At 48.6% G+C, this 18,836-nt stretch overlaps 2 protein-coding genes across 4 annotated transcripts in view; both read left to right on the forward strand.

Annotated features, from left to right (window-relative positions):
• RHBDD2 (rhomboid domain containing 2) lies at positions 1 to 10,845 on the forward strand. Of its 2 annotated transcripts, XM_048966623.1 has the most exons (6): positions 1 to 265; positions 1,116 to 1,517; positions 1,870 to 2,020; positions 4,051 to 4,570; positions 5,950 to 6,017; positions 6,793 to 7,900. In XM_048966623.1, the coding sequence occupies exons 1-4, from the start codon at positions 31 to 33 to the stop codon at positions 4,478 to 4,480; spliced, it is 1,218 nt and encodes a 405-aa protein (XP_048822580.1). In that variant the 5' UTR covers positions 1 to 30; the 3' UTR covers positions 4,481 to 4,570; positions 5,950 to 6,017; positions 6,793 to 7,900. The 2 variants fall into 2 exon arrangements, with proteins under 2 accessions (XP_048822580.1, XP_048822579.1); XM_048966622.1 differs by lacking the exons at positions 5,950 to 6,017; positions 6,793 to 7,900 and adding an exon at positions 10,733 to 10,845.
• The window catches only part of LOC125702842 (NADPH--cytochrome P450 reductase), a 24,140-nt gene continuing 16,044 nt past the window's right edge, over positions 10,741 to 18,836 (forward strand). The window contains exon 1 of one of the 2 annotated variants that reach the window (XM_048966619.1): positions 10,741 to 10,857. The gene's annotated coding sequence lies outside the window, so the exon portion shown is untranslated. Of the gene's footprint in view, positions 10,858 to 15,436; positions 18,710 to 18,836 lie in introns of those variants that run through there. The other variant, XM_048966620.1, reaches the window with a different exon arrangement.

Below are 18,836 nucleotides of genomic sequence, written 5' to 3' on the forward strand. Positions count from 1 at the left end.
GAAAAATAATATAAAAAAAAGACAGTCGCCATGGTAACGGGGTACCGCAGCGGCTCGCGTCGCCATGGCAACGGAGAAGGCCTTCCGGCGGCGACCGGAAGTAGGGCGGCACGCGGCAGCATGGCGGCGGGGTGCGGCCGCCCTCTGGCTGGTGGTGTTCTCACGTTGCTGCTGTCGCTTGGCGCCTCCGGGCCCAGCCTGCTGCGGGGTTCCCTTGCCGCCCACCCCGGTGCCTTGCGGCCCGCCGCCCTGCGAGCCGGGGAAGGTGAGCGGTGCCTGCGCCCAGCCCGTGTGCCCTTCCTCCGCGGTGCCTTTTGCCGTGCCGTGCCGCCGGGCCCTCACAGCCCCGCAGCGCTCCTCTCCCAGTTCCCTGTGCTTCCCTCTGTCTGTGGGCGTAGTGCATAGTGGGGGCACGCTGCTAAGAGCTTGGCTGGTTGCTCTCTTCTCACCCTGTGCTATTTCCTGAAGGAGCTGATCATTAATTCCTCAGCTTGCTGCAGTGTTCAAGCAGTGTGGTGTGCTGAATTGATGGTGAAATCACTGCCTGCCTGGGGCTGTCAGGTTGTGCTAAATGATGCTCTCTCCTGTATTTATTCTGTAGTTGGAAGGAGGGCTTTGGGAGCTTCTTGGCATGCCCAGAACTGCTAACCAGAGGGCCTCAGGGTGTTGCTACCAGCTGATAATCTCCAAATGTTTTTACTTATGAGAGAAATCTGTCTGCTGGCTGTTTAAGAAGTATTTTTTTTATTTTTACTGTAGTAGCTAAAGCAAGAGAGCAAAGTCAGTTAAACTGTAGCAGTCATTTTTATGCCTTCTGCCTTCTAACGAGGCTGATATTTACTATAGAAGCTATTGCTGTTTTCCAGGCACCATCCCAGCAAGCAGCAAGTCAGTCCATCTGCCTACAGTACCCAAGATAGCTCTTGTTTTAGCCGTCTTTGATTCCTTACTCGTAGTTTTAAAGGCCTCAAGTTCCCTCTCTTCTGCAACAGGATAGATTAAAAAAAAGGTTGATTAATCTTGTAGGCTGTCTCCCTCTGCTTAAACTTGTAATTGTAGCGGGTTAGGACAAATTCATTGCTGTCTCTGCCTTTCTGACACACTGGCATGCTCAGTTCACAGGCTGGTTACCTACATCTTTGTCTATGAAGACCTGATATCCTTGACCTGTGGTGCCATTGTCATCTGGTATTTTGCTGGCAGCTTTGAGAGGAACGTTGGCACTGTGAAGCACTGCTTCCTCACCATTGTGTTTGCCATCCTGACCGGCCTCCTGTACCTCTTACTTGAAAGTGTTGTCTCAAGGGTGTCAGAAGTGGAAGATGCCAAAGGATTCATGCCTTTAGCTTTTGCTACATTGAGTGTATCCACCACCCGCTCGCGAATGAAGCGGGCTCTCTTCTTTGGATTTAGAGTTCCAGTGTTGCTGGTGCCGTGGTTTCTGCTCTTTGTGGTGTGGTTTATCCCCCACTCTTCTCTCCTGAGCAACCTGTGTGGGCTCCTAGTTGGGAAAGCCTGTATCCTTTCTGAACATGTAGCCCTAAATCAGTGTAAGATTGTTGCTTCATGAGGAGAGAGGGTGGTGCAGTTCTTGTGATCAAGATGCATCGACTTTATGATATTTTCTGGGCTCTTTTTCTCATCACACCCAGTTCTGCATTTCTTTCTCATCCCATGCTTCTGCTGTGGCTTTAAGGTATGCAGAGAAGATGGAGATGTGAAGGATGATGGTCTGAAAGGGCGACACTAGCTAGAACCGGAAGAATTCTCCAGGGAAACTAATTTGTGGTGTGGAAGGGATGGTGTGTTGCAGTGCAAGAAATGAGAGCATTTTGTCAGTGATCCTCCTTAACGTGCTGCTGACTTCAGATGGTCTTGGTTACTGTTTCTGCTTGGATCTTCCGGAGTCGGTGGCCTCTAAGCTGGATCAGAGGTTCCCTTTCAGTGTGCTAAAGAGAATACCAGGGCTAAAATACATCCCAGGGTCCTCAGCTGAGAGAAGAGCCACTGAGAGCAGCAAGTAAGTATTGGAGCTCTTATGAAATATCTTGTGGGAGATTTGTGAGGCATGAGGAGGCATTAAATCACCTTTAAAATCTTTATTGTGCTGGTCATGTTCCCATATGGGATGTTAAGAACAGGAATGTGGGACATCGGTGTTGCTGTGGTATTGCTGTGATACATCATCACACATGAACTCAGTTTGCTCTTTCACTGGAAACTAAGTTGAGGTGAAACTCATTTGCTGCAAGGCTGCTGTGTACACATGTTAAATGTATTGCAGCTCCACTGACATGAAAGTAACAGGAATTCTGGTGCTTGTGTCTGGCTAAATTGCTCTCTGGGATGTGATCTTTGTCAGTCTTTGCACGGCTTCACCTCCCAGGAACGTTGGGATGTTTGTCATATCCAAACCTGTGTAGGAGCAGCACATTATAAATTGAAGATATCACACAGGAGACCTTTCAATGCATGTTTTCTGTATTGGGGCAAAGTTGATTTAATGAAAAGGAACCATAGCACTGGAGCTGACATTCAGGAATGATTATGCCACAAGCAATGAGAACTCATGCAAATTCTAAAAAAACTCAGAAGTTGAGGTCAAATTTTTCCCTACCCTGAGATGTCATTTCAGTTTCACAGAGACAGCGATGGTTTTCTGCTACAGGTTAAGTTGCACGTTTTGTTGAAGCCATCAGCTTATTGTAAAGCATTCTTTGAACTGGAAGCATTTCCAGGTGTTTACATTTCCCCTCACCTGAGGGGAAACCATGAAACAAAACCTTGCTGGTAGGAAGAATGTGCCCAGATGCAACCAAACTCTGCAGGAGTGCTTGCAGGGGAAGCCAGGCAAATCTGGGAACACGGTGACTCTCCCTGTTTTAGTACTGCTTTAGGGAGGAGGGAATTTCTCACCATATGCTGAGCCTGTGTCTACCTCAGCCTAAAGCTTCTGCTGTTGTGCACAGCTCTGCCTTAACTTGCTTTCTTTAGGTGAGATGACACGGACTGCTCTGGCTCAAAGGTATTTGCATAAACGTTTGATTATCAAGCAGGGTGTGGGAAGGTGTTTCTAGGATGTTTCCATTTCTGCAGCTAAATTTGTATGTCTTTGTGTCTGAAGCGCAAGTTCTGTACTTGTTTCTGGGGCTTAATTAATTACTATTTTGATTCTTATACCTAAATATGAGCTCTATATGTGTATAGGCTTGGTTTTCTTCTTTTTTTTTTTTTGTTTGTTTTTGCTTTTTTAATTAATAAGACTTCAGACACCAACTTCCCATCAGACAGGAGGCATTTCTGGGAGGTTTGCTCTTTTCCATCAGGCTTATGGCCACAAATGAGGTACAGGGGAAATAAACTCAAGTCCCCAAACCCCAGCATGAGCCAGTTTCTCATTTTTCCTGGTACTCACGTGATCTTTGTGAATATTGCCTTGATTCTCTGCACTCATTTAGTGATGTACATGGGCTGAGCAGTGCTCTGGAAGTTCCCAAGACTTTGGCTTCTGGGTGAGGTTTTCACTTGGTGTGTTTTGGTGGGATGAGTCATGCCTTCTGCTGGCAAGGGCTGTTTATGGACCTTGCTTCTGAATGATTCATTTCATTTGCAACTCTCCTCCTTCTCTTTTGCTCTCTACCCTGAGCTGCTACTTCTACTGAAGGCCTTCTTGATAACCAACACTTGGCAGCTGTGACTTCTCCTGATCAATAACTTAGGTTCAGTGGAAGGCAGAGAGGATGTCTATGGAAATTGTAAAAGCATTTTGTGGTTTGGCTGGCATGTTTCTCGCATGAAGAGACTCCAGACTAAAACCCTCCTCGTTCCGTGGGTGTAGAATTAGAGTGGGTCTGGTGTAAGCATATCTGTCCTGGGTAATTAGTAAACCTATTTTTACTCAAATGCTACTTGTAATAGAGAATCTCTGATGAATTGCTGTGACCTTTCTGAGCACTGGTCAGGAGGAAATCAACCCCCAGGGCACTTCCAGCACTAATTAGGCAGTGACAGTTTTGAACACAGTATAGCCTTCTGTTTTCTTCTGTCCAGGATTACCCCGCTGCCTGGCACATATCCCACTCAAAGCTACTACTGCTCTTCACCTTCGGCTCTTCCAGCCTCCCAGATGCAGCACCCCGGTGTTCAGAGCCAGGGCTTTCAGGACAGCTGCACGCCAGGATTTGGCCATGCTTTGGGACACGTGGGACCTCAGCACAGCTATGCAAGATGCAGCCTTGTTTCTTCCCCCTACCAAGCCAGAGGTGCCTCTGCAGAGGGCTACATTCAGTCCCACACTGGATCCTCACCTGGACAGTGCTGCCAGACAAGCAAGTTCTCTGTGCCACAGCGCGTGTGTCTGACTGGTCCACAGTCACCTGTTGGCCTGGACCTCCTGGCTGGGGTTCAGCAAGCATCAGGGGATCCAGCAGTCTCAGCAGCTCCTGTTCCAGCTGAATTTTCAAAAGTTCAGGTGTACTGATCCTCCAGAAAGCAGCAGGACTTGCAGCAGCAGGGAAGACGATGTGATGTTCACGGAGCAGCAATTGCTGGCACTGTTGCTGTCTCTGAGGTGACTACCTAAATGGATTACTTTAATTCTATTTCCTTTTAATTTTGATACTTCTTTTAGCATTGTGGAGGGAAGGAGACTGGATTGCCTCTCCACATTTCTAATTCTACTGAATACTTTTCTCATTGTAGTGTTTAGCAGCCTTCTTTCTCCACACAATACCTACAGTTTCAGAGCCTCTGTCCTCCAAATCAAGGTAAGATGGAAGCTAATAGTGAAAACACTGGACTAATCTGGGATTGAGCCATGCTGCAGAGATAAGGATACATCCCATCTATGTCAAGGCTCTTAGCTTCCTATCTTGTTTACATGTGTGATGTAGTTAGGGCACAGAAGAAGGTGGAAGCATGGAAGCCTTAGTTTATAAGTTAGCATCTGAGTGAAGAAGTCTTTCAGTAGTGATTTCTCCACTGAGGGTACGCATTAAGGCAGGGCTGGGACGAGGAGAACAGAATAAAGAGCACCTTTTTCTGTCCCCCAAAACCCTCAAAAAAACAGCTCTTAAATACTGAAGTGCAGTCTGTGCACTCAACAGCACACTGTTATTTCTGATAGCTCCGCACTAGCTCAGCCTTCATACCACTAATAATCATTTGAGTTGGAAGGGATCCTTAAAGATCATGCAGTCCAATTCCCCTGCAATGAACAGGGTCATATACAGACAGGTCACCCCTGCACTTGTCAGCAAGGCAGCCTTGAATGCATAAGAAGCAGTGGAAGAGTCTTTAGTAAGGGATTGTGGCCATTTGTGCAGCAAATATGCATAAATCCAAGAAGCTGAGAAGGTGACTGAAGCTGACTTTAAAACTGGGTTATAAGAATTACCTGGAACGTAGCTTTCCCATTGGGGATGTTCACATTTTATCTTTTGCTGTGTCACCCACCAATATTAGCACAATCACTGTGGGTTTTCTTTAGAGGTGGTAGAAAGGTATATGGGAAAGAGGAGTTTTCAGCATGGGATTCAGAGCAGAGCGTACCTTTTGGTGGCTGTGGTAGTAGCACAAGTGTTTATTTTAGGTGGTAGCACTTGGAGAGCCAGAGCTTTATTTCCCACTTTGTGGTGGCTTTACTGTGCCATGTCTAGGAGGAATCTCCTGCTTCTGTGATTGTGAATCAAGCAGGATCTCAGCTACTGCAGTTGATTCATTACTTAAAGTTTTCTTCCCTTCCTCCCCTCCCCCCCCCCCAAAAAAAAAGTTATATGTAACACAGAGAGACATTTCTGCCCTTGGAAATGTTTTGAACATGCCTAGCCTGTCCCCTGCAATAGCACAGGGCTCTTCCTGTGTATCAGGGAACCAGGGTTGGAAACAGCATTGCTGATACATGAGCCAAAGCATGTGCATGCCTCTCTTTCACCTTTTCCCCCTCTTCAGTGTCTGAAGAAGCCATGTGTTGCTGTACAGCCACTTCTCCAGCAGCTCTTCTGGGAAAACTGCCACAGGTATGTGTGGCTTCCCAGGGACTTGCTTTGGGGGAAGGCCAAGGTGAAGGGAGAGGGCTTGAACCTCAGATTCCTGACAGTAAGAAGCTGCTTGCAAAGACAGAGGTGGGGCAGAGGCTTTCAGAAGGAAGATGCAATAATTTGGGAACAGGCTTGTGGTGGGATGCCTGGAGTTGGTGGCCAGCTCCATCCCACTCCTGATTGTTTCACCCCTCCCTGGGTTGACAAATGGACTTGGTTTCACAGTCTCATTTTTCCTGAGCTGCTAACAAGAATTTCATTGTTAAGTTTTGTGTGCAGCACAAACAGGATGAGGATCTTGTTTGGAAGTTAAAAGGATGTTTTCAATACCAGGAAAGGACTGCTAGAGATAATCATTGAAATGTTGATGTTCCACTCTGGTGCCTTGATTTTCCTCCTCGTGAGATCTACATAAGATGAGATCTTGTGAATTTTATCACTGTGCAGAAAATACACTAGAGTGATGAGGGCTGTTTGCAATGGTAAATGTTGTGTATGATCAAACTGAAAGCTTGAAATACAATCTAGAAGACAAACTGCCACATGTCCTGGTTTGCTGTCAAGTGGGGAGAGCCTCTGGATGGTGGTCTCAGTCCCATGGGGACAGCTGGGTGCAGTCTGCATGATAGGCTGGTGGCAGAGGACACACGTTGGAGAAGAGTAGCACTGCACATTGGAAAATGCTTGCTGGTGTGGAAGCTGGTTATTTTTATTTGCTGACTTTTAACAGTTGATCTGTTTCAACTCTTACCAGTTGCAGAACCATCAAAAGGATGGCATGGTTTCCAGTGAGTAGTTTCATGGCATGCATTAAGTGGTAAGAAGTAAATGTTGGCTTCCGAGAGTCACTGCTTTGTCACTGCAAGCAGCAAGAACAGCCCTGACTGATAGGTGAGGGGAGAAGGCAGAGGGTCTCCTTACAGGAATGAAGGTGGGCTCCTGCCCATGCAGGAGGCAGCAGGGATCAGCCCTTAACCCCTCTGTGCTGGGTTCAGGTGCCCACTGCAGCTCTGTGGGAGGGACATCCTAGAAGAATGGGGGCAAAACCACAATTTGAGGTTTTTTTCCTTCTTGCTCCAGCTCTGCTGTCAGCTTCCTGAAGATCTTGGCATGTCACTTGGTCTCTGATCACTGCAACTACCTCTGTGACCCTGGGGCTGCTCTGAGTCCAACTGTGCAACTGCCCTGTGCCCACATGGCACTTGAAATGTTCAGTGGCCTTCAGACAGACATTTTGAACGACACGGATGATTTCTAACAGTCTGTTCCCTGCCTTTCCTGAGGGCAGTTGTGACAGTTAAACATTGTTGTATAAATCAGAGGAGGACCTGCTGCTTTTCCAGCAGTGGAGTTCAACCCAGTCCCAGTTCCTTAGGGCTGGCAGTGGGTTCAAAGGGGAATGGAGAGAGAGGGACAGGATGGGATGTGTAATTGTGGCTGAAGGCTGAAAGAAGGAATTGAAACTCGGGAGAGGGAGGCAGAAATCATCTGTTCATCCGGCCTCGGCATGTGTCTGAGCTCACAGCAATGCTATGGATCACAAATTGCAGTACCAGCTCCCTTCCTTGGAGGGGAGATAAAGAATTGAAGTTATTCTTAAAAAAGAAAGGGGGGAAAAAATAGTGACAAAAAAAATCAATACAACTCCAGGCTGTCCTAGAGAACATACTGTCTCCAAAGGTTTGTTCTTCTGTACCTCCAGTGCATTCCCAGTACAGCTGGCACTTCTTCAAAGATCAGGATTGATTCTCTCCTGGAAGCAGGGCACAAAGTGACTCTGGGCTGAAAGGGCACAAGCCAGCTAAGCTGGTGATATCACTGTCACCATGCTAATGGGTCAATATTCCTCTTATTTCTGTGCTTCCCAGTTTGCTTATTTCTCTCTGGCAAAGCCAACGTGCGCAGTTATCCAGGCCTGGGTGACCACGCTAGCTGTGCCCACGTGTGCTCTCTGCTCAGCTGGAAACAGGCTTGTCAGGTCAGTGCCTCTCCCTGCACCTCTGCTGACCCCTCGGGTGCCCCCTGCTCACCCACATGGACTTTGTGCCTTCTCCGTGGGTGTTATTGACTCTGGTGTGAGTGTCAACGTGGTGATAGCAGCGGGACCATGGACTCGATGTGCCTGCACTGTGCTGCCCACACCTCTTGCAGCCAGGAGGAGGTGGGCAGTGCCAACTGGGCTTTGCAGAGGAGAGAGGCTGAACGTCATGCCCTAACCTTTGGCTGGTTCATGGGTGCTATGGGGTGTGAAAGGCACCACCGTGACCGCTGTTGTCATGCTCCAGTGAGGGTTCTTTGTGCATTGCAGAAGCAAAGTCCCCCCCCCAGGACTCCTCTGTGCCTCTCATGCATCCTTGCATTGGGGCCTTCAGTCCAGCAGTGTTTGTGGCTGTGGTGCAGCTTTACAAAAAGAGCAGAGCTGCAGTGGTGCTACAGCCAGGTCTTGGGGGTCAGGTTGTGAAATCTCTCCTGCCAGGGACGTTTCTTGTGCAATGCTGCTGCCAGCAGCATGGGCTTTAGCAAAGGGCTAAAAGCATGGTTTGAGGTTAAATTGCACATTAAATCTGTGCACCCATATCTGCTTGTCTATGCATCTGTGTGTCTGCCTGTACGCCTGCTTATGTGCCTGTGTATGTCTGCGTATCTCTGTATGTCTATATATCTGCCCGTGCGTCCATGTATCTGTGCCTGTATGCATCTCTGTATCCCCATCCCTATGTATGTCTGTCTCTCTATAACCGTGTGTCAGCGTCCCTATATCCGTGGCTATATGGCCGTATACCTACATGTCCATCTGTCTGTATGTCTGTACCTCTGTCGCTGAGCAGCGTGGCGTGGCTGCCGCGCCCACCGTCATCCTTCCCCCGACCTCGGACCACCCCGTGACCTTTGAGCTGCGCACCCTCCCCGCTGCTCTGTCCCTTTAAGGCTTCCCCAGCAAGAGGCGCGCTTGGACCGTACCAACCGCGGGGGGAGGCGCTGAGGGGTGTCCGCGCGGCCCGCTCGCAGCCCATTGGCGGGAGGCGGGGGCGGCTCACGGCTCTCCCCGCTCTGTGAGCACAGTGGTGCGCGCCGCCCTACGTGCCGGCCGCGCCGGGCTGCGGGCACCGCCAGCGTCAGACGGCACGGGAACGGGGCGGGTGAGGGCCCGGCGGGGCGGGCGGCGTGCTGAGATTGAGGAGAGAGAAGGGGGCTGTTTGGGGGCGGGGGAGTCGGAGGGTCGGAGGTGAGCGGGGCCCGGTTACGGGATGGCTGAGGTGAACGGGGCCATGGGGCCGGGGGGGCCGGGGGAAGTGAGGCCCTGCGATGGGGGGCTGCGTTGTGATCCTGGGTCCCGCCGAGAGCGCTGCTGCTTTTCTGTCTGTGTCTGCCGTAGGGCCATATGGGATGGCTGTAAACTAAACGAGGGAGGTTAGGGTTGAGCGCTGAGGGGCGTTCTTTACTCAGATGGCGGTGAGGCAGCCCAGAGAGCTGCGCCCAGCCCGGTCCGATGGGGACACCCAGAACACAGCAGGGCTGCGTGGGCCGTAACAATCCAACCGGTGCCAGGCTGCTGAACTGTGCTGGGGGTGAAGTTACCCCTAGGGAACGTGCTGACAGAAGGAAATAATGGGAAGTCTCGTGTCTGGGGTTGTTAAAGCAGGAGGGGGTGAAGGTGCCTGGTTCTGGTGTTCGTTGGGCATCAGCCATCAAACTGGAGGTGGTTCTTAGCAGGTCTCCTTGCTTGTTGGAGTGTGCTTTGGTCCCTGGGTTTGGTGTGGGTTAACCTTCAGGGAATAAAGGCAAATGATAACGCTTGGTGGAATGCATGAAGAAGGGTTACTTAGTTCTGCTTAGTCTGAATGAATCTGGGAAACTGAAACGGGTTTTGGCTTTTACAGCTGTTTCTAAGAAGCACTAGCATCCTGTTGAGAAATCAGAAGAGCACAAAGGTGGATCAGGTCTCTGCTTCTAAATTGGGAAAGTAAAACGGTGCTCATATCGATGAAGGCATCTCCCCTTTGCAGTGCTTTAGGCTTTGTGTGGCCTACAGTGAGGAGCAGCGCGTGCATCATTTGCTAATTAAAAAGGAGGGTGCTGTCATTTACTTTTCCTGTAGATCTTTCATCTACTCATCAACTTTGTTGAGCTGTGCACACACAAAGCACAGTTGTGGGTGAGTCTGCTGCAAGTGAGGAAACTGGTGTTTGCTGGGCAAGGGCTGGTGAGTTGGGCTGCTCCTGGAGAACCTAGTGCTGTCTCAATGCATGTTCTGTTGGGTTGATTGCTCTGAATCCAGGTGTGCACAGCGTAGAGCCCCCAGGTTTGGGGCTGTGCTGAAAGAGTCCTGTGTGTTGCACATGGATGGGAAAGTGCAGAAAGAGGTGTTTGCAAAACAATTTCCCGTGATGGTGGGGAAGACATGGAGGAAACCATCACTGCAGGAAAAATGGTGGCAACTGAACACTTTCACTTACTCTCCAAGGCTTTTACATTGAAAAGAGTAAGGAGAAGAGTGGGCAGAAAGGAGGAGCTTGTGCCACACATCTGGCTTAACACTGTTAATTAGAGTCCTGCCCTAACTGACAGGAAAATCTCTTGTTATGTCATCACTTTGCAGTTGCCTCCTTTTCAATCAATAATTGCTGGGGTGGTGCCTAGTCTGAGTTGAGCAAGGAGGTGGTTTCTACAACCTTTATTTTTCTTTCTTACAGGCAGCTGGACAGGATTGTGTGGCCACACTCCTCATCTTGAGGGAAGTGTTCCCTACTGCTTGCTGCCCTTCGTGTTGGAGCTCGTGGGTCCCATCAGTATTTGCTTGCAGAACAGCAGGTGCAAGGTAATCCGTTCCTTTTGAGTGTCACAGGTGGAGTATTTGTGGACACACTGGGGTTTGGAACCATGGCTGGCAGCAGGAGCTGACAGGCTGGGAGCTGGGGAGTGATGATTTCTTTACGCAGTTCACCTGCAATAAAAGCAACATGTGGAGCCACACGTGGACTGAAATCCCCTTTGATCTTTACTCTCATGTTTAGCTGTTGAGACACAGCAAAGATAATGTTTGCTCTGTCCTGAAGGACTGGGCAAGATTTCCCTGCTCAGATCTGTGCTCTGACCATCTCCTCCCCATCTCTTTTCTCTCACATAAAAAAACGATTTGGCAGTTACCTCTGCTAACACTGAACTTTGTTCTGTTGCCTGACATGAGCTCTCCTACCTTTAAAACTGCAATTCTTAGAACTTACATAAGTTGCTTTCCCAGTGTGATCATTTGATCCAAGTGTCTGTATACATGCTATTGTTGAGTGAGTCATGAGCACCATAGAGGCTGGTGCACGCCTGCCAAGAGTGTTTTTTGTGGAGTTTGAAATTTCATATAACAGGACAAATAATTGCAGGCTGCTCATAATCTCTTGCTGCTTCTCTCCAATTACAAGCTGTTTGTTATCTCTTTCTGCAGTTCAAGTCAATTATGTGCTACTTGTCATTTACAGAGTCCACAAAGAGTGGAAGAGGAGTGCTCCTATCTCTGGCTTTTTTAAGGCCACAAGTCCAAAGGGTAGCTGAATGTGATATACTGTGGCAGACTATTGTAGCATTCCTGCTTGCTATTGGCCACTTCTGTGCCTCTAGTTATGGCTTTGCAAAGAGTAAAGTAGAATTACTGATTAATTTTCCTTTCCATTCTTCCTGAACTAGGAGTTGAGTAGGTTCAGAGTTCAAGCTCGGGTTGGATTTTTCTCCTTGGAAAATCTGGCTCTGTCAATACATGTGCAGATCTTCTGTGGAGGCTTAGTTACCTGCTTGGGGTGTTTTTAGATCAATCTTTGTGGCACTGGCAAGTACACTGGATGTTGCTGCACAGTTATTTGTGGAATGTATCTACTGACTTGCTTTCGCAGGTCATTGCTAGCATCTCTTGATTCTAACTAACTTGAAGCCTTGGAGGAGCAAGCTGATAAAATGCCTGCAAGGATTGTGCAAGCTGTGGTTGTGTAACAGGGCTGTGTGCATACATACTTGAGGTAAGAGGAGCAGCTATTCTTACAAAGGGAAAGAAAAACTGCGTGTCAAGTATCTTCTGTTTATGTTGACCATACTAGAATGGGAGCGTGGAGTTGGAATGTTGTGAGTTTTATAACTTGAGTTCAACCATTCAGCCTGTGACCCTACTTACTTTCCCTGCCTGTCTTGTCTGCTGTTCTGTGGTCTGATGTCCCTTTCTGGCATGAGGATGTCAGCTTTGGGTTACAGAGCTGATGTTCTGGGGTCTGCTGGCACTGCCTGCCTGCATGCAGTTGTGTGTGTCTGCAGGGAACAGAGCTCAGGAGTTGCCTGTGTTTCTCAGGTGTTCAGCTTGGAGTGCCTCACCCACAGAGACAAGGATGTTCACTGGGGGACTGTGCACCCTCCTGGATCAGCCAGATGTACAGTCTGCTTCTGGGGCCTGGGGGACAGCTTTCACAGAGAGTTTGGTTGACAGCAACGTGGCCACATGCAAGGATCGTGTGGTAACACCTCCTGCCCTTACATCAATACAGAATGCAGGTGCAAAATATTTGAAATGCTTCCACATCCTCTGGGGAAAGCTACCTTACAAGTACAAAGTATTCTGGTTCTGTACAAATACCACAGGGTTTTCTTTAAGTAAATAAATAACTTCCCCCAAAATGTACTGTTCCAAACAGAGGTTGTTCACAGCTCTTAAGCTTGTGCTGGATCTCTGACTCTCTTCCAGCTGCTAGCTTCAAAGGAAGACTTTTGAATGAGAAAAGTGTTAGAGACTTTTGCCATCTAAACTCTTCTTGGTGGAAGAGATGAAAGTCTGCAGCTACCAGCCCTGTGATGCTCTGCTCCCTGTAAGTGCCTGCGGGTAAAATCACAGATGCCCTTATCGAATGCAGGCACAGGGTCAGCAAGTGGCCAGTTCTGAGGAGGAGTTTTCACTGCAGCTTTAGCAGCTTTGGGTACAGCAGCTGCAGAAGGGAATATGGTGTTTATTAGCAACCTCCTGAGCATGAAAATATCTTCAGCAGTCAGGACCTGAACCGTGCAAGATAGGTGTGTGAAAGGCTCACTCCTGAGATTTTGCAGCACAACCCTCTGAGCAGCTGTTCTGAGTGAGAAGAGCCTATGGCAATTGGCAGAAGGGTGATCTGCAGCTCCTGTGGTCTTTCCCCAATTTCTAAATGTTGGTGGCATTGAGACCTTTGTTCTCCTTTCATAGTACGCATGCGTGGCATGGTGCTCTGAATTTGTCCCTCTGTAGGAAGGAAAGCTGGGGAGCAGCACTAATTAGCAGAGGGGTTCAGTTTGCACACACTTCTCAGGTTCTGTTTGTCCTGCAATCCTGGATGCTTGTTTTTCTCTGCTGGCTCATGTTAATCTGTGCAAAAGTGGATGTTTGAGTGTTTGAGCCAGTGAAATGTCTGGTGTTTAAAGGCTGAGAGACAGCCTTTAATGAATGGATGAATGGAAGTGTGCAAACTCAGTAATACTAGGTTGTGTTGTTAAAACAAGTTTGATTTCATTCTTGTGTTGGATAATGCCTTAAATCCTCTGGTTCAGTGTCCTGGACTCATTGCATAGCCACACCTTGGCATACCCCTAGGGTAGAGTTGCTTTCTGCCTCAGTAAACCCTCTCCTGTTGTTCTCCATGCTTTTACAGCTGCTCCACTGTCCTTGAATAAGAGCTATTGGCCAGAAAAATCCCAGTGTAACAGTGAAAGCTCAAATATGCAGTGTTTCAAGCTCCAGTTTGACTGATGCACATTCTGCATCTGTCCCATTCTGAAAATAGAAATTCTGATGTCTGAGCTGGTATGTCAAGGCCTGGTTGGAAGCGACCTTGCACAGCGAAAGTAATTTGTTCTGTTTCACACACACACACGCACAAAAGCTTTGATCTGTGTACTTTTCTTACTCTCCTCAAGGTCCTCTCTTTAGCTGGGGGCTAATGCCTTGCACCCTTGAACTGATGGTGGGGAATGGCAAGTTGCAGGATGTGATGGGGTTTGGAAGCGATATGGAAGCGATAGACATAATGAGCCTTGGTGCATAGGAAGCCTTGGTTTCTCAGGCAGTGGTGAGAATCAGCCCCACACAGCTGACCAAACTGTTGCAGTGAGGGAAGCAGTTTGCCCCAAAGGTCTCCTGGCCTAATACTATGCGCCAGCACACAGGGAAGTTGTCTCTGCAGCTGGACTCAGTCATGGGCAGCAGAACCATCTCCACCACAAACCTGCTCTGTTCCTGTTGCTGCTGGCACTCCTTTCTTGTGGGCTTAAGGCTGGGATTTCTTCCTGGCACTTCAGTAACCTGCTAATCTTGTTATCTTTAGTGGGTGAAAACAGACAGCCCTTTCCCTACCACAGGACTTCATTCCTGCTTGTAAGCAAGTTCCTTCCTTCTTCTCCATCCAACTGTGTGCAGAGGCTCATGGCTTCCTTATCTCGTGATGACACTGACACCCCCCCCCCATTCAGACCTTCCAATGCTAGTAATCGTGACAGCTGTATTTCTGCTTTTTCTAATAATGCAAAGTATGTGCTGAGTCAATGGCACGAGGGTCGTCATGTGGCTGCAGGAAGCAGGAGGAGTGCTCTGCCAGGCTGTTTCCACCAGCACACTCCTTTGTTCTCTTCCCTGGCGCAGCTGCACAGGGCTTTTGCTGGGAGCCTGACATGGAGAAAGACAGTCTAAAAGAACTGGGAGATCTTTGAGTGTGTGTTGCAGTTCATTTTGCTGCTGACTTGGAGAGATTTCCAGTGATAAGAAACAGAAAAAGAGTCCAGTAAGCGTCCTTGCTTGATGAGAGTATTTCAGTGAACAGAGAAGGACATAGTGCTCTGGTTCATGCTGGCCACATGGCTGTACAGCTGCAAGGCATACAGCTTGCTCCTGCAGGCCATGGTTTGGCTTTAGACCAGTTCTTTGGTCCCCTGGCCAGCAGCTGAGATGTCCTGGACCCGGAAGCTGTCTGGTCTGCCTCTGCATGGTGCCTGGCACCAGGAGCGTCATTGTGAGCCTTAGGTGTTTATTGCCCAGTGACACCGCATGCATTTGTTGCTTGGTGACTCCTCTGGTTCAGTCATTGCAGATTTAGAGTGCACATATTATGAGATAGAGCTTCTGCCTGCAGCTCCCATGTTTGTTTTATCTCCATGTGTCCAGAGTGCACTGCTGCTGCTCTGTTTGGTTTGAAAAGCTCTTTAAGAAGTTCAGCTGGCTGCCTCAATAGACTCAACGATGTGGGAGATGGGCTTGTGCTTATCACTGCTTGAGTGTACGGATCAGGAAGAGCCTTTCTCTGTGTCAAGCTGAACTTTTGGGCTTGTTGGTGCTACAGGCTGTAATCAGCTGGCTGGTGGAATCTTGGCCTTGGGCAGGGGGGGGGCTGTGGGAGCTGAGGTGGAGAGCAGCCTGGGGCTGTGCCTTGTCAGCAGTCTGCTTCTCCTTCTCATCTCAGGCCAGTGGGGCTGATGTTAGTTTGTCATATCCTGCTTCTGACAGCACAGGTCAGAGGATGGTTGAGCTCAGAGCTTGGATTCACAGGCTGCAGCAGTGGGCCAAGAAAGCAAATCGTCCTGGGATGCTTGAAAAAACACCAACATCATATAGATAAAAGGTTACTTTTGTGAAGAGCCAGCTTCCTGCACAAGTCACGAACTTCAGAGCCAAGGGTTATTGGTCACTACATTGTACTACAAGCAATCTGTGACTCTCAGAAACTTCCTTGTATTTTGGGGAAAGGGAGACCTTCTAGCCACCTGCTGTATGAACTTGATGTTCTGCCTGCCAGTTGGAGCTGAGGGCTGCAGCATGCTTTTGGGTGCATCTGTAGCACCACTTAATACTGCCACCAGCTGTGAACAATAGAGGGAGAATAACAGATCTGCTTGGGTTGCTGACCACTTAGAATTAGAAATAAAACTCTTTAACATGAAAAAGAGATGCATCACTTTGACAGCAGAGGGATGTGCAGAGATGCCCCCGATGATTGGAATGACTGCGAGCTGCTGTACTGTGTGCAGTCCCAGGTTTAGAAGCTGCACTGAGAGGCTGAAAAGCTGTGCTGAAATAGTGCTGCTTGACTGTAGTCTTTCAAAATGCTGTGGCTTTTCTATGTAGATACCTTACATCATGGCTGAGACTGATTGCTTTTCACCAGATACTGCATGCATAGATGAGGAGCAAGAAATGTAGGCATGACTGATATTAAAAAGCAGGGGGAGGTGGGGAGTTGGATGTCTGCCTTATCTTGATTGTTATCTTGACTGAAGGTACAATAAACATTGAGGATAAAATAGCTACCCTTGAAGCTGATATAAGGGGGACTTTTACTTCTGCATCATAAATTTTGTTCTCCCTTGTAGAGAACTGATTTGATTCTAGTAGGATCTTCCCAGAGACTGGGATTTCCAGGACAGCTAAATCCCAAGTGAGAGTCAGTTTTCCCTTCACTGGAGGTTTGAGAAGGATGTGTATTAGCTGGTGAATTGCTGTCACCTTCTGGAAGGTAATTGCAACCTAGCCAGCTAGGTTGAGTCTGAGATAAATTGAGAAATAATCTTCCTGTGTCAGGTGAAGGGAGATAAATCAGTAATTCTGAGTTATGACAGGCTTTCTGAAAAAGAAGTGTAAAGTTTAGTCCCACATCCTTTGTGTTTCTTTTGTTACATCTGGTTCCTAGGGATAGGGATGGGAAAGGGAGAGAAAAAAGAAAAATCTGTAGCTGGCTTGAATCAATGGTAATATCCAGGGCCAAATGGAACCAAGCATCAGAATCAGTGTTTCTTGTGTCTTTGGTTCCATCACTGGAGGACAGCGCTGTTTCTTTCCAGGGTCGGAGCTCAGTACAGAGCCTTTTTGCCATGGGGACTTGCGAATGGTGAGATGAGAGCAGACCAGACTCTAGCTCCTGTGCCCTGAGCTTCTAGAACTGATGCTGTTCCCTCGGGCTGTGAGTGAGCAGGGGGTGGCCCAGCTGTTGCTGCAGCTGCAGGGTTCACCTTTGAAGTGCTGGAGAGCTGCAGCACGGTGAAGGCCAGGAGATGGTCTGGCTTCCTCCCCCTCCTGTCCACACTGCATTCCTGAAAGCTTCACTCCTGAGGATGCCTTCCAAGGCACTGCACTTCTAGCTGTTGAAAGCAAAGCCCTGGGAACTGGTGGATATCTGTGCTGAGTTATCTGAGCTGGAGGGTGGGGTTGCTGGGGGCCAGGCATACACAGGGTCTGTATGCTTCCCACCCTGTGCTTGCTAGAGGTGTCTGGCTAGAAACTTTCCTCCATGTGCAGCTGGTTGGTGGGCAGTTACATGGCTGCTGTGCTTGCTGCAAGAAAATTTCCAAGGGCTTTGCTGCTGCAAGTGCTGGATTTGGTGCTTAGGAGGAAAGGGCTGCCTGCCCCAAGCCAGCATAGCATGGTCTCCATCAACCTCATTTTTTCCAATAGCTTCCTCTGAGGTTTCATCAGGAGTGGAAGCAATAAGCTAGCAGTGCTTTTCCTCACATCAATGCCTTCTCTCAGACCATCTCCTACAGTAAATCCCCATCCGGGATGAGAGGAAGGACTCTGCTGGGAGCTGTGTGTTGTTGGCAGCAGAGATCTGGTTGTGGAGGCTTTCCTAACAGTTTAGTCTACAGTTACACAGAAATAACACCCATCTCCTGCTTGGCTCTGAGATTTGGAGATGGAAAGCCTCTCTGTGAGGGAGGGAGGACAGGGTGACCTGATGAGAAGAGTAAGCACTTTGCTTGTCTGCACTGCATTGCTAATGTTTTTGTTCCTACTCCCTGCTTAGTGTCATCTCTGAGAGCCAGCAGCAAATGTGGGTTCTGCAGTGGTTTTGGTGCCTTTTGTGGTAGTCACTTGCCAAGCTCTTCACTAAATGAAGCTTCCTGTGGAGCTGAGAGCGCGCTGATCTGCAGAAATGCCCAGCAGCCCACCTGTGATGGCTGCTGGGTGGCTGTGACTTCTCCCTGTGCTGCACTCCGTGATCTCTGGAGCTGCATGCTCCTTCAGTAGGCTCACGACAAGCAACAATGTGGATAGGAGAATGAAGCAAACCCTAGCTGTTACATGAGTGCTGTCAGGTGAAAAGGATGAGCTGTTGTGAAAACCTGGACTTAGAATTGAATAAACCATGAGTAGAGTTTAAACTGAAGTCAACTTCTCATCCCAGGCACAGCTTGCTGTTTCTCTTCCAGCTTTGCCACAGGACATGGCCTCAACATGTCCTCACTCCGGTGGCAACCTCACAGCTCCAAATCACTCTTCTGTGTGCAGGTTCAAATGTCCATGGTCTCCTGGGCTGGCATGGTGCCTAAGTGCAAGAAGAGTCACTTTGCCCTTATGAATCAGGTTTTGAGTTAATTATCTGTTTGCCCGGACAGAGAGTGCCCTTGTGCATTGGGCAGGCAGTCTTTCAATCTGAATTGCAGCCAGGAGAGTTCAGAGTTTGGCAGAGTTTAGGAGGGAGGGAGCGATGGGTGGCTCCTGCGAAATGGACAGGGGCCATTGGGCAGTCAGGGACTTGAAGGCTGGGTACATGTCCTTGTTCTACCTCAGACCTTGAGTATGGCCATGCCAAATCACTTAAACTCTGCTCAATTTCCTACTGGTGAACTCGTAATTCAAGGAAACAGAAGTTAAACAAGGGAAGGGAGTGGAGTTGATGAAGATGAACGAGGTACAAGGGACGGGGTCTATGTGGGGATAGTAAATACGAAGTACTCACCATTCTGCTGCTGTAATGGCATGGTGTGGGGATGCTTGCAGAAGTCCTGCTTTGCGGTGTGTGAGTGCTGCAGTAAATC

This window comes from Lagopus muta, chromosome 20, assembly GCF_023343835.1.
Source record: "Lagopus muta isolate bLagMut1 chromosome 20, bLagMut1 primary, whole genome shotgun sequence".
Classification (NCBI taxonomy): Eukaryota; Metazoa; Chordata; class Aves; order Galliformes; family Phasianidae; genus Lagopus; species Lagopus muta.

Bases quoted from the DNA above. Each gene is read 5' to 3' on its own strand.
- RHBDD2 (XM_048966622.1), top strand. From the start codon at position 31: ATGGTAACGGGGTACCGCAGCGGCTCGCGTCGCCATGGCAACGGAGAA. The intron at 266-1,115 runs GTGAGCGGTGCC...TGGCATGCTCAG, and splicing joins CGCCCTGCGAGCCGGGGAAG to TTCACAGGCTGGTTACCTAC. The intron at 1,518-1,869 runs GTATCCTTTCTG...TGCTGACTTCAG, and splicing joins GCTCCTAGTTGGGAAAGCCT to ATGGTCTTGGTTACTGTTTC.